This window comes from Schistocerca nitens, chromosome 6, assembly GCF_023898315.1.
Source record: "Schistocerca nitens isolate TAMUIC-IGC-003100 chromosome 6, iqSchNite1.1, whole genome shotgun sequence".
In the NCBI taxonomy this organism is placed as follows: Eukaryota; Metazoa; Arthropoda; class Insecta; order Orthoptera; family Acrididae; genus Schistocerca; species Schistocerca nitens.
This window is the reverse complement of record NC_064619.1, coordinates 448742979-448758112: the sequence shown is the minus strand read 5'-3', so window position 1 is coordinate 448758112 and position 15134 is coordinate 448742979. Positions and strand designations below refer to the sequence as shown.

Below are 15134 nucleotides of genomic sequence, written 5' to 3'. Positions count from 1 at the left end.
GGCAAGAGTTGTCCCTTTGCTTAAGAAAGGTAATGCTGAAAACACAGAAAATTAATGGCCCATTTCCCTGCTGTCACCATTCTCAAATATAATAGAAGCAATTATGAAAGGCAGATTCATGAATTAACTGAATAAATACAATCTTTTAAGCTAATCACAGTTTGGTTTCCGAAACGGCAAAAATACGGAGTCAGTCATAGTAGAATTCACAAAAGTTGTACTTGATGCTCTTGACAAAGATGAGTGTATCACAGGCATATTTTTGGATCTTTCTAAGGCATCTGATACAATCAATCACAAACTTCTGTTAAAAAATTAGAAGCATTAGGAATAAGAGGGGCAGCTAATGAATGGTTTCGATCATACCTAGCAGGTAGGGTACAAAGAGTAGAGATCACACATATTACAAATAGGTCTAAACATTTAGTAAAACACGTCTCAGAACCAAAATACATCAATATAGGGGTTCTGCAAGGTAGCTTATTAGGACCAATACTATTCCTGATATACATCAATAACTTTCCCAATAGTGTTACTCATGGTGAAAGAATTATCTTCGTTGATGACAGCAATATTACAGTCACTGAGAAAACAAGAGAACTCCTTGCAGAGAAAGCAAATGACACTCTCGAGGAAGTTTACGATTGGTCAATAAGCAATAAAGTGACATTGAACATAAAGGAAACTAATACCATGAATTTCAGCTCGAAGAGGGAAAATGAAAATGTTAAATTAAATGTACATGGCACCTCTATAGACTGTGTAACAAATGCAAAATTTCTAGGAATGAATATTGATCCTCAGTTGAAGTGGTGTGAACACACAAAGGTACTTGAAAACAGAATGTCATCAGCATGTTATGCCTTAGAATTCCATCATCAGTGTGTAACATGTAGTGTCTTTTAATTACATACCATTCATATGTACACTCAATTCTTAGCTGTGGCATTCTGTTTTGGGGAACAAATGCTCAAAACATTAACACAATTTTCAAACTCCAGAAAAGGGCCATAAGAATAATAACAAAAAATAGTAGTCAAGCTCAATGTAAAGACCTGTTGAAAACACTGGGGATTTTAACTGCTCTGTATGAATACATTTACCAGTCAGCTGTACACATAAAAAATAACATTGGTAATTATTGCACAAACGACTCTGTCCATGAACATGGAACAAGAGCTAGACTCAACTTACATTTATCAAGAAAAAGTAAAAATAAAACTCAAAACAGCATTTTCTACCAAGGAATAAAACTGTACAATAAATTACCAAAAGAGATTAAAGAAATTCCAAAAATACTGTCATTTGAAAAGACAGCTAAAAAGTACCTGTTATGTAGTACATTTTATACACTGAAGGATTACTTAGATAAAACAGAGGAGAGGTTTGGTAAAAAAAATGTTGTACAAATAAATAATAATAATGTTTATAAACCATCCAACATTCCACATAACACCTTCACACTATGTTTTTTCCTTCTCTTTTTCCTCTTCCAGATAAACTTACCCCCCCCCCCCCCCCAAGATATGCAGAGCACAATACTAACATCTCTTCCGCTTTCTGAGCTAAACATCTTACTCATTATGGAGGGATGCTGACTCAGTTTTTCAAGACAGGAAATGGGAAGTTGCAGTACAGAAAATGGCCCAGAGATCACCTGTGTGTGTGTGTGTGTGTGTGTGTGTGTGTGTGTGTGTGTGTGTGTGAGTGAAATGTCATGAAACAGTGTGTGTGTAGTGTGTGCAGTGAATGGTAGTAAGATACGAGTGAACAGTGTGGCATTACATTATTTAATAAATTATTTGTCAAAGAAGTATTGTATACCATGAGGAAATCTAATGATTGTCTCTAACTAGAAGTCTGTAAATGTATGTGTATACGAATTAGCATTCCTTTTCTTGGTCTGAATTCTGGGAATATCTTTCCTAACATGCAAAATAATGGAAAATGAGCACATCTGCAGTTAGAGACAAAAGAATAATTTATGGCCTGCTTGTATACCTATTGTCTTTCTCAGCTTAGAGCATAGCACAAGATCCCCTACGTACACTTACGCTGATATAAGCATTAAAGGATATTGCTCAATCACAAATTCATACATTGAGCAGTATTTTAATTTGACAAGTAGTTTTAAAACCATGCACACACTGCAGCACAATGAAATATCCATTTTGGATTTGCGTTCTTGCTGCATCTGCTGCCACATGGCAATGAGATTTGATTTCTACATTTATTTTGTATGGACATTTGTTGAGAATGCCAGGTCATCACTGACTGAATAACACATTTTAATGGGAATCTACTGGCCGACCATGACATTATCGGAAAGACCACAATAACAAAATACTGGAGCATTGCGACATATGCAAGGAAGATGTCCCAACAGAGAGGAATACAACAAATAATGTATAATTAAAAGTCAAACATTTTTACAAGTTAATTGACTGTCATGAAAATGTAGGACCCAGCAAATAATCGATTATCTAGCTTTTATCCATCCCTAAACTCTTGATACAACGACATTGCATGTGCGCCACAATACAAAACATTGTGTGTTAAATCTTTGGCAAGTGTGTTAACTGACAAGAGAAGGATTGGGAGCAATATACAAAACATGAACGATAATGAAATTTGAATGGAACAGCACTTATTAAATCTCCTGTATTTGTAAATATAATAACCTATAGATGTTGCCATACATACTTGCGTTTCGCATGAAACACTTTTCCCAGAAGAGGGTTTATGGGTCCACATATTCGGCCATCTGCTAGGAAAAAATCGTAGGTGCCACATAAGCGTCTCCTCATTTCATACTGAGAATATTCATCTTTCAGTTGGCGTACTGGCATAACCTGCAAATAAAACAAAGTATGTTACTGGTTTCCATGATTGCCGGGACATCAGTGAATTTTTCAAGGAGGACAGATTTTATTGTGTTTTGTGCTACGATTTTGTTTCATCCACAGTGATATTTAATATTCAATTTCTTACTTGTTCTTAACATTTTTAAGGGGCAGTGTCTACTCTTCAATGTGGCAGTTCACTATAAATCAATACTTTATATAGTATTGTTTTCTGCTGGTGTTAAGTATAATGTTGAATTGTCAAAAAAATCATCAGTGATAATGGAGCGATAAATCCAACAACCTACAATGGGAAAAGAAATTTACACTGTTCTCATCTGTCTCAACCTGGGGGGGGGGGGGGAGGGGGGAGGGGGGGGGGAGCCTGTGACTGAATATATACTTATACCATGAAAGAACTGTTTGGTCAACATTTTATTTAACATCATCCACTGTACACTAAACATTTCTTCTCAACACAATTCAGGCACACGAAATCAGGTATGAACTTACTCCCTCCCCATACAGGACATGAAAGCATTTGCGGATGTGAAGCTGATTGAGTTGCTTGATGTCACAATGTGGAAGTTCACATTCCAGATCATTAAGTGTGAAGGACTGAATGAGACAAGTCAGTCCCCACCCCCAATTATAACTTGCGTATTATGAAAGCATGCCTTTTCAAGATAGTGGCACATTGAAGATTTATTAAATAATGTATCATTCTTGGTACAATTAATTAAATGGTACATTTAATTAAATGTCAGTTAATGACATTGACTGTTAAAGCCTTCAGGATGTCATTAGATACAAAGAATTAAACATATGAAACATGCTTTCAATGTGGTTTAGTGGATAGATGCATGGAAAGTGAAGACAATAGTACTTGGTGCCATCTCCAAACATTTTGTAATTCATCTTCATGTTTTTCAATGGTTCTGGGAGTTACCCCATCATGTAACATGGCTGAAAGGCTGCAAAAGAAATTTTGCATCTAGTCTGTTAACATTTGCTCTTGATAAGTCTTTCTGTTTATTTAACTTCACCTTGGTGCCATAAGCAGTACACTAGACACAGATGTTTACTTCGTCATTGAATTTGTGTTGCACTCTTGGTATTAGTAGTGGCTGAGACTGGCATGTTCACTTTTATTAAATTTAACCTGCTGTGTTGTTCAGTAATCTACAAAGGGCCATCACGCAGCCAAACACACACACACACACACACACACACACACACACACACACACACACACACACACAAATAATGTATACATAACCTTACTGGAATTTGCCAAATAATTTTGATATAAAATCTACATATAATCTATGGAACAAGTAATCCACTAATAAATTAACTACAGAACTACCCCATTTGGTAGTTATTTTTAACAACAAAATACTATTGCTACTACTAATAATAATCAGACTATGGTTTAAGAACTTTAACTGAGCCATATTTTTCCCCAAGATAAAATAAATAGATAATCAAATCATAAGAATGGTCATACTCACATAAAACGCTATGTAGGAGTTAACAGTGTAAGGAAAAGATAGATTGTTACTAACCTTAAAGATGATACGTTAAGTTGCAGACAGGCACAACTAAAAGATACTTACACATTAGCTTTCAGCCACAGCCTTCATCAGAAAAGAGACAAAGGCTGTGGCCAAAAGCTAATGTGTTAGTGTCTTTTAAATGTGCATGTCTGCAACTTAACATGTCATCTTTATGGTAAGCAGCAATCTATCTTCCCCTAACAATGTTGATATTCCAATCTAGAGTTTCCTTATGTAACAGTTACAGCAGAGTTGTTATAAGACATGACTGCTTTCCTAGATAGGTTAGAATATGCCTGGATGGCCTGATGCACGGACAGAATGTCCTACACTTGATTCTTCTACAGGGAGATAAATCATGTGGCAAAGTAATGAGGGTAGATATGGCATAAGGATTATCCAGAATATTTCACAGATTTGGTGGAATACCATTTTGGGGGGAGGTGAGAAGGATGTTCTTCATTTCATGACATGATGAAAGGTTGCCATTTCCTTGGTATACAATACAGTTAAGTTGTTTCGGTCCAGGTTGAGACTGATTAATGAGAAGGCTGCAGAGTGCTCTTTTTTGTGGGGTTGTTAGTTGAAGAATGAGCGGTATACATGGATATGGTGAATGAAATCTGTTTGTGAACTAGGTTCAGAGGCTAGTGTCTCTCTATTAAAGCCTTAGTAAGATATGCTTACTGGGCAAAGGAATGCTTGTTGCTGCATGTGTCATCTGCAGGTGGCTAAAATGTATGAAAGAGATTTTTTAGTGGGGAAGTGATAGCAGCTACCAAAGTACATGTGCTGTTGACAGATGGTGGGTTTCATACGGACAGAGGTTTTTACAGGACCATCTGTTTGGAGACATGTTGGTCAGGGTCCAGAAAGCTGTCACAATGGCCTGAAGTGGAGCAGGTGAAGTGAATTGAGAGAAGTTGTTAAAGCCGCGAAAGAAAGAATATATGGCCTTGAGAGTCCACATCATAAAGATGTCATCACCAATGAACTTGGACCAGACAAAATATCTTGGATAGCCATGAAGGTTTTGGTACTCATGGTCATGCAATTGACTGTTTGTTTGTACAGCTTTCTCTTGAAGGAGGAGATGTATGTATAATGATGTATCGGTCGTATACCTTATATCATGGTACAGAATTGATCCAAGAGTGGTTTCTGTGCGCAGCTGCAGCAACAAGGACACTGTCGGTATGTGTGGTGGAAAAAGTAAACATATCACTAATTATGGAAAGATTTGACAACAACAAGGGCACCTTCCAGCTACTGAATATATACATGCCTATAGTTCTGGCTATCAACAGCGAAAACACTATCTCATCACATGAGCCATTAGGCAACATAAGTCCAGTCTTGATCAATATCTTTTCAACTGCACTAGCTACAATTTATCACCTTGCTCAGATCATTACACTGTATAGATTGGACTTGGATTCTGCAACTCTTCTAGATATTATGCAATCTGTGTATTGATGTCTTCTTTTGGAATATGGTTCACACGGATACAAGTGATGTGCTCAATTCTGGACATGTATTGCAATAGCATTTGTACATCACATTCAGCCCATCAATAAATTTTATTGTGACTTCGGAAAAGTATATATAAGAAAGAAATGTTGGGTATTGAGGCAGTAGGACGTTGCTGATGTGGAGTTTGGTAGCAGTAAGGTCATGAGTCTACAGTAACATCTACATCTATATCTATATCTACTTGTAGATGTAGATGATATAAATTAATAGAGGGAAACATTCCACGTGGGAAAAATATATCTAAAAACAAAGATGATGTGACTTACCAAACGAAAGCGCTGGCACGTCGATAGACACACAAACAAACACAAACATACACACAAAATTCAAGCTTTCGCAACAAACTGTTGCCTCATCAGGAAAGAGGGAAGGAGAGGGAAAGATGAAAGGATGTGGGTTTTAAGGGAGAGGGTAAGGAGTCATTCCAATCCCGGGAGCGGAAAGACTTACCTTAGGGGGAAAAAAGGACGGGTATACACTCGCACACACACACATATCCATCCACACATATATATATATAGGTATATGTGTGGATGGATATGTGTGTGTGTGCGCGCGAGTGTATACCTGTCTTTTTTTCCCCCTAAGGTAAGTCTTTCCGCTCCCGGGATTGGAATGACTCCTTACCCTCTCCCTTAAAATCCACATCCTTTCGTCTTTCCCTTTCCTTCCCTCTTTCCTGATGAGGCAACAGTTTGTTGCGAAAGCTTGAATTTTGTGTGTATGTTTGTGTTTGTTTGTGTGTCTATCGACGTGCCAGCGCTTTCGTTTGGTAAGTCACATCATCTTTGTTTGTAGCTGTAGATGATAGTATATACGGAGGTGGCATAGTCAGTGACATGCAGGGATCATTGTGGGAATGGGGTGGGGTTACAGAGATGATGCGGGACTGATTTGTGCCACTTATATCGGAAACTGGGCTGTGGGTAATGGGCTGAATGCGTTGATCAACTAGAGCTAAGATTCTTTCTTTGAAAGCCCAATAACTTGCTGCAATGGTATGTCCAGGGTGGTTAGGTTTGAGAATTTTAAGCAGTATGTAGGAGGTGAGTGTGCAGGTGGCAGATGGAGTGATTTTGTTAACATGCTTGTTGACTGCTCAATGCTGCAACTATATGGTGAGTCATTACCTATACTGGTCCTACTACTTGTACAGATTTGGTAGGCTTAACAAGAAAGGAATTGTAGTTAATACCATGTTTAGGAGCTGTTCAAAACTTTACAAACGTTCATAAAGAAGACTGAACAAAATAATTTATGTTAGCTACTGCACTGGAATACCAGTGGAGAACTGTATCTATTAATCCATGAAGGTTCCTCTTCTAAAGGAGTTAAATGGCAAATAAAGTTTTGTGAAATACATGTGGAGAATACAGAAATTACTACATGGAAGAAGATAACAGTATTCCCCAATGCAAATTCACAGCTGAAGCAATAACTGAACTACTGTTGCTATACTAAATTAAGGCAGGGAGAGTATGACTAAGAAATTGTGTGGGTGGAGGTAGGGAGGGGGGTAAGGAAGAGATGGAGAGACTTACAAAAGTTTGTGCATGCACAGTGTTTGTTTTAACTACAGACAGCTACATATCTCAAAAACGGCACACCACATGAAAAAAGTTCTAGGTGAAAAATTAATGTTATCAAAGAGGGTATCTGTCTGTGCAACAACTGGGCATGTCCTAACCATTTCTCCTGCTTGGACAGAGTCAAATTTGTAGTTTCAAATGGGAACCTCCCCATTTTTGTTGCATATTTGGAACCACACCAAAACATATGTATGGTTTACAAGAACCAGTTTTCCATTCATGGAAGATGGCAGTTTGATCGACAAATATCATGTGTGCCTCTTTTGCAATTAAGAACCGATGCATTTAAAGTTGCAAATTTGATTGTACAGTACAATATGGTTAGCCATTTCAGTATCTGGTTAGAAACTACATGTAATATGATCCAGAAACAACAATGTGAACGTAATAGTTTTCTGTTACCACCAGGATGCTTGATGTCGCGATTCCCCTTGCCTCTCACTATTGGGGTACTTTATTTCAGAGAATCCTCTTGCCTCTCGCCCCCTTGCCTGTCATCATGGGGGAGCTTGATTTGGAGAGTCCCCTCAAATGTCACCACCAGAATGACTGATTTTGATGTTTCCTTCTGTACAAGCCCTGCAACTCTCGCACCAGTTACAGCACCATCTACCACGAACGTAAAAAATTGTTTCAAATAAACCCCGAGGTATTTTTTGGCGTAGAATCCAAATACGCAATAAAAATGGGGTTTCCCATTCGAAAATACAAAGCTGATTCCGTCCACGCAGGATGGGTGGTTAGGAGGTGGTCAGTTCTAGCACAAACAGAGTTTGCCTTTATCAGTAAACTTTTTTTTTCATGATGTGTCATTTTTCAGATATTTAGCTGTCTCAAGGTAAAACAAACACCCTATGTATATGATAAGGGAAATTCTGGTAGAACGCAAATAATTTAGGATTAAAGGAGACCATTCAGTAAATAGTAGAAGTATTGAATCATTGGCAGGCAAACAAAAAAAGAATAAAACTGTGCTAGCTTTCAGATGACTCCTTTAATGAGCTGGAGTATGCATGTTAAAGGATTTTTCCAAAAGCTACCAAAATTTTCATTCTTTTTTGTGTGTCTGTCGACAACTTAACATTTCTATTATTCAGCAAGTGGTCTTATTTACTCCTCAATTATTTACACTGAAATAGATAGAATACCATTCACCACACAGGGGTGGTGCTGAGAGCCTGTGCCTATTTAAAATACGTTTGAAGATCAGATAACTTTCAACTCTACCACTTCACAATTTGCACGCAGTGGAGAGAATAATTTCTGACCTGACTACTTGACAGAAGCCAAGACATGGGGAAGTTTTCAAGTACTTGCTGTTGATTTCTGTTCTACTAAATGGAACTTTAAAGCTGAGAGTCCATGGAGCACAAAAGTCAGCCCTCCTAATTGCAAAAATACCATTTGTAACAGCTGTTACTGTAATCGAACAAAAATGATACGTGAAGTTGTAATTGTAACAGTGACTCACCACAGTGCCCTCTCTTCACTTTGTGTGTGTACTGTGAAGCACGACATTTGAATGTGATCTGAACTTCAAAGCTGCTTTATATCCAAATGGTACATTTCCGGACATGGGCTCCTTATCAAAACAAACCTTATCAGCTAAGGCCCCTCTACAAACCTTAGAAGCCTGTAATACGAATTCTGAAACATCCTGCATACTCCAGCCATTAGTATTGCAAAAATGACTATTATCCTAAATTTAAATGGAACAACTGCAACTTCATGCTCTCAATATATTTATTGACCACTGCCTATTTCAAAAGTAAATATCATCTGTATAATGTTACATGCAAAATACGAATTGAGTGCTAGTGTGAGAGAATATGGAAGTGATTTGGAAAATAATCTTGGTAAATTTCACTTTATGTTATATAGCGGAATCTTGTTACTACATTCCTCATTACCACATTTTCCCAAACATAACATCCATATTTGGACGTCTCAGTCGCAATTACATTAAACACATATTAAACCAACACATTTGTGCATTCTCCGTTCCCACTTAGCACCTTCTAATTTGGTGGTATCTGTACTGTTTGGCTGCTACAACTTTTGCCATTGAGAGTTAAGAGAGTGAATTGAATAGGACGTTTGTGGGGCGGAAATGTGCAGGGAGACATTACTATTCAGTGCCAGCAACTTTGCAAGTCATACAGATCATTTGCTGTGGTAGAAATTACGCCTGGAAGTAACTTGTATAGACTGGCAGCACTTCCAATGACTTCCGTCTTCTAGAGCAGCTAAACAAAGGGAATAGCATGTAATTCAGTCGACAGTCTCCTTTAATCGAGTTTAGCATTTGATTGATTTATTTATTTTTTACTCCAAGATTTTTTGTGTTGAATGGTGTACTAGCTTGTAATAGAAAAAAAAGACAATGAGACAGTTTACAAATGAAGGAAAATGGAACATTATTCTGGAAGTCGACAAAAATTCACACATGAAACGTGCTGATCTACATCTATATCCATACTCCGCAAGCCACCTGACGGTGTGTGGCTGATATTGCACAAAATCTGAACATTCCTCTATCAACATTAAATACCACAGTGAGCAAATGAAAAATAGTTAAAGCAGCATTTTTGTAAGGAGGAAATGGCAATTAACAAGTGTGCAACAGTTTCGAGAATTGAAACGTGTGCTACTAAACTGGATAAAGCAAGCTCATGAAACAGACATTCCAACTGATGGTACAGTGGTTCATGCTAAAGCAATAGTCTTGGCACAAAAGTTGTGACACGCAGATTTCATGGCATGCAATGGTTGGATTAAAAGGTTCAAGAACAGACATAATTTAGCGCATAAATGTTTCGGAGTGAGTCTGGAAGCATGAGCATTGACACTGTGCAGTTGTGGAAAAACCTTCCATCAATCATAGAAAAGTACAGTCCCAACGATGTTTTTAAGGCAGATGAAACAGGCTTATTTTTTCACCTTCTGCCTGCCACCCTTAGAATTCCAGGTATGAGGAGGAAGATGGTGCCATTAGAAGCACACGATAAATTAATGTTGTGCAGGGAGGAGGGGAGGCTATATCTCAGCTGAGAAAATGGCTCTGAGCACTATGGGACTCAACTGCCGAGGTCATTAGTCCCCTAGAACTCAGAACTAGTTAAACCTAACTAACCTAAGGACATCACAAACATCCATGCCCGAGGCAGGATTCGAACCTGCGACCGTAGCGGTCTTGCGGTTCCAGACTGCAGCGCCTTTAACCGCACGGCCACTTCGGCCGGCTATCTCAGCTGAGATATATTAGCCATAAGCAGTAATTTAACCACAGTTTTTAAACATCAATAATTTATACAAAATAGTATTCATATAATTAACACAAAATTTCAATACTGGGTTAAAAATACAGAATTCCCTGAGATTTTATAAATTCATTAAATCCTTTGAGATTAACACGTTTTTCCAGGTGAAATGTAATTCCCTGAGAGTTTCAAGTTTTCCAGAAGAATCGCCTTGCTGCCACTGGATAACTATTCACACAACAATTTGTGTGTTCACAAAAAACAGTAAGTGCACAAATTCACGTACTATCCTTCCTGTAGCAGAACAACAGCATAATTACCACCTGCTACATTATGCATTTACATTTGGAGAAGATACAAATTTATACTCATGTCATGCTGCTGCAATCGAGAATTTAGCATTTATGCTGGAAAAGTAAGATCTACAATGCTACTGAAGATATTACTTCAGTATTTAAGCTAATACTACTACTCAATAACCTAACTTGTTACCTGAGTAATTTGTTTCACTCCATGCTGGTCAAGTAGTTCGCGGTAATGTGCTACTGTTGGTTCATGATCAATTCTCGGACCTTTCTTCAAGTCTGGCACAAAAAGACAAATATCCGATGTCTCTGTCACTAATGGGTGTGGCAGCGAGCTGCAACAAAAGTAGAACACTGGATAATTTCACATCCACACAGTGTTTTTAAAATCTCATTCAATATGAACAATCCAGTTTCCCTACTACGGTGTCTGGTAAGTCCCCTTAACATAAGTCAGTCACAATTGTGACAGGCAGGAATCTCCCAAAAACCAGCTTATAATATAATATTAACTGTTATTACATCTATAATACGGATACAGAAATATATATTAAATAATTGGCAGGAAATGGAAATGTGAAGAAAGAACAGACATAGCTGCATTAACTTTCAGAGTATGGGGTTTCTCCTCCTGGCAGAACAGATGAAAAGATAGAAAGAAAATATCCCACGTCAAAGAAGACACACTGGATAGTGTGAGAGGGCATACTATAGTGGATGAGATTTGAACAAATGATAACTTTTACATTATAATGTTTTCAAAATCTCATCCAATATCAATGCTCCATTTTCCCTCCCACACTGTATGGTAAGTCACCTTAACATGGGTCAGTCACCACTGTGACAGGCAGCAGTCTCTCTCTAAAGCCCATTTATAAATTTTAACAAAGAGTCATGGCTGAGTAACTACCCGTTTAAATACATGAGCTGTTAAATTACAACAAGTCAAGAAATGTTTACTCTTCCTTCATTTGTAGAAAAGCGTAAAGGGTTGACTGAAATGGACTCAGTCAGGGATAGGTTCAGCAAGATCATGGATCAAAGGCGAGAGAAAAGAATGCGTAAAGGAAATCTACTATGAAATTCTAGCAAGAAATGGCCAGTTCTGGAGGTCCTTTCAAACACATAATCATGTCATTATGAAAAACATTTCACCTGATTTGACAAACATCTCCACTCTGTGTCAATCTCACATATGCTGTGGATCCTCCAACTTGCTACCAACATTTATTCCTTTCTGTTGATTGTTTGGTTGGTTGGTTATTGTGGGGTATAAAGGGAGCAAAACTAAAGGCTCATCAGTCCCTTCTTTCTCATGCAAACAAATCTCAAGGTAAAACTATTCTCAAAAGGAGTTGGGCAATCTAAAAGGGCATAAGACTAACGGGGAACCACACCAAAAGAGAAAATGAAAGAAGCAAACCAAAAGGGGAAAATGTACACAAAAAGGAAAAGTAGAGGAAGGTATTAAAATCACATAGCAGGTGGCCTGGGCTGGCTGATCACAAGAATAAAAAAAGGATGAGCCAGCCACTCTGCAACACACTAAAATCTCCAGCCTAAAAGACAAGGCAACCTGAACAAATATAGGGAAAAGACCACACCAAGGCAAACAAAATGTGAAGGAAGAGTGACAAACAGGTAAAATGGAGAGAGGGTGGAGGCCTGGGAGAGAAGGCCCTAGATTGTATGAGAGAAGCCCCTTCACGAATAACAGGTAAAACTAAATCAGTCATTGAGGCACTGTTACCCAACACCGTAGGTAGGTTGCTACGAAGGTTAAAAGTCCGCTGCAGAGCAACTAAAATTGGGCAGTCCAACAAGATGTGGACGACAGTCGTACGGGAGCCTCGGCGACACTGCGGGGGGTCCAAGCAACGAAGGAGGTGACCATGTGTTAGCCAAGGACGGCCGATGCGGAACCGGCAAAGAGCAACAGAGTCCCTGCGAGCAACTCGCAAGGATGACTGCCACACATACATTGACTCATTGATAATACGGACCTATTATTGCGAGGATATGTAAGGGACCAATTTTTGGTCACAAGACAGTCAGTCCACGACCGAGTTTCAGACAAGAAACTTGTGTTGGTTAGAACAACAATGCATCAACTCAACAGAGAAAGATGTGTTAGACCAATAGGCCGTGTGTTAAACCAATGAAAGTGTCTGCTGCATACGTACCTGATTATTCTGAAAGAACTGTGAGTTATGTGGTTATGTTATTACTGCCTGTTGATGTTCAACAGGAAACTATTGTAGCAGTATGTGGATGTTCGCCTGCTATCTATTAATGAGGCTTATGGGAAGTTAGGACAACAGTGCATCGACCAAATAACTGTGTATTATCGGGGGTTGTGAAAAGTGAAAATAAAAGACTGTGAAGTGCAACTGTGCATCTGTCGGCTATATCATTTAAAGTAGACAGTAGACACCCCCTAGTTTTTCAGCCAGTACGTCGACACCGAGGACTACAAAAGATCAATGAAGAAACAAAGCAGGCGAGTGTCGTCACATTGTGGGTTACAAATCACCATAACATGCTACCACCTCATGGCGGAAATGGCAAAGAACCGAAGTAAACATTTACTAAACTACATTACAAACAATTAAATATATTCTGTTCTGCATTTTTGTTAAAAAGCTTAGTGTTAAAACAACTATAAAAGTATGTATTGCGTATTATAAACAGTCACGGCTTTAGAAGTAAGAAACAATTGTTAAGGAAATTCCTGCATATTAATCTGACAAGGGGACCCTCCATACTGTAAAGCACTGATTTTGATGCACTTCAAATATGTTGTAGAGGCACTTACCCTGAGTACCTGGGTATCCGGTTTTTTAGCGACGGGCCTTGGTTTTCGAGAAAATCGATTATGAAGTTCATTGCAGGCTTTGTATACCTGTAACATTACATATAGTTCGAGCACTTAAGCGTAGCGCAGCAGTAGAAGTTCACGGCTACCACACTGGAAGTACCGTGTTCGAATCCTGCTTGTGTACTTTTTTTTTCCAAAATTGACCAACTTTTTCAATTTTATTTCAAAGAATATCATCATACAATGTAAGGAGTGCGAAATTATAAAGATATATCAGTTATTAATTTTTTCTGTCATACACTATTACAAAATCTTATTTTTCATCGTCCACATTGCTTGATGTGCCAGAACAATATTGTGGGTTGTTGTGACTCGCCAATCATTCAAAGTGCCGCCGCGCAATTACGCGCGTCCTCTATGTGCGGCGCTGTCTGCCAGCCATGCAGCAGCTGCGCCACCTAAGCGGCCAGCCGAGCAGCGGCCGCTACACTGGGACTCAGTGCTCATTCGAATGCTAACGTGTACACACGTCTTGCTTGTCAACTTACTCTGTGACTTATATGTGTTGTGTCGTTCTGAAATATATTTGTTAAACTTGACATTATAACAATTGGCGACGAGGATGAGATTTTTCCTATTCGCCGTTGACCCACAGGGTTCCATGGCTACTGTCGAGCAACTATTGCAAAATCTCCTTGAACAGCAAACGCTTCTAACAGTGGCGATTCGCGATTTCGTTGCGGCGTCAAATGCGGGGCGTTTCTCGTCGTTGGCTGTACCTCCTTTTCCTCCTTACGACGAGACGGCGGAAGACTGGTCTGATTATGAAAAACGTCTTCAACAGCACTTCTTGGCATTTCATGTCACGGATGAACAAACATGTAAGTCTCTGTTCCTTCCATGGATTTCACCTCAAATGTATCGGTTGTTGTCGCAATTGGCTCCTTTGAAAGATCCTGCATCTTTGTCCTTTGCTGAAATGTGCTCACTTCTGTCTGTCTATTTTCAAAAGCAAACGCATGTGGTAGCCTCTCGTGTTGCCTTTTATCGTTGTCAAAAACAACCGCATCAATTCTATCGCACTTGGGCTGCTGAACTTCATGGCCTCAGTCGAAAGTGTCAATTTGTTACTGACGTTCACAAAGAATCCTATGCCGATTCCATGGTACGGGATGATATTATCCGGTCAGCGCCCGACAAAGAAGTTAGGCAACGTGCCCTTCAGTT

General features: G+C 38.8%; 1 protein-coding gene across 1 annotated transcript in view; it reads right to left on the bottom strand.

Moving 5' to 3' along the window:
• Positions 1-15134, bottom strand: part of LOC126262736 (ribosomal L1 domain-containing protein 1-like) — a 70117-nt gene that overhangs the window by 30034 nt on the left and 24949 nt on the right. Inside the window, exons 4-5 of the mRNA XM_049959544.1 lie at positions 11277-11424; positions 2704-2852 (exon numbers count right to left, since the gene is read on the bottom strand). Of these exons, the coding sequence (XP_049815501.1) occupies positions 2704-2852; positions 11277-11424 (297 nt within the window). The remainder of the gene's footprint in view (positions 1-2703; positions 2853-11276; positions 11425-15134) is intronic.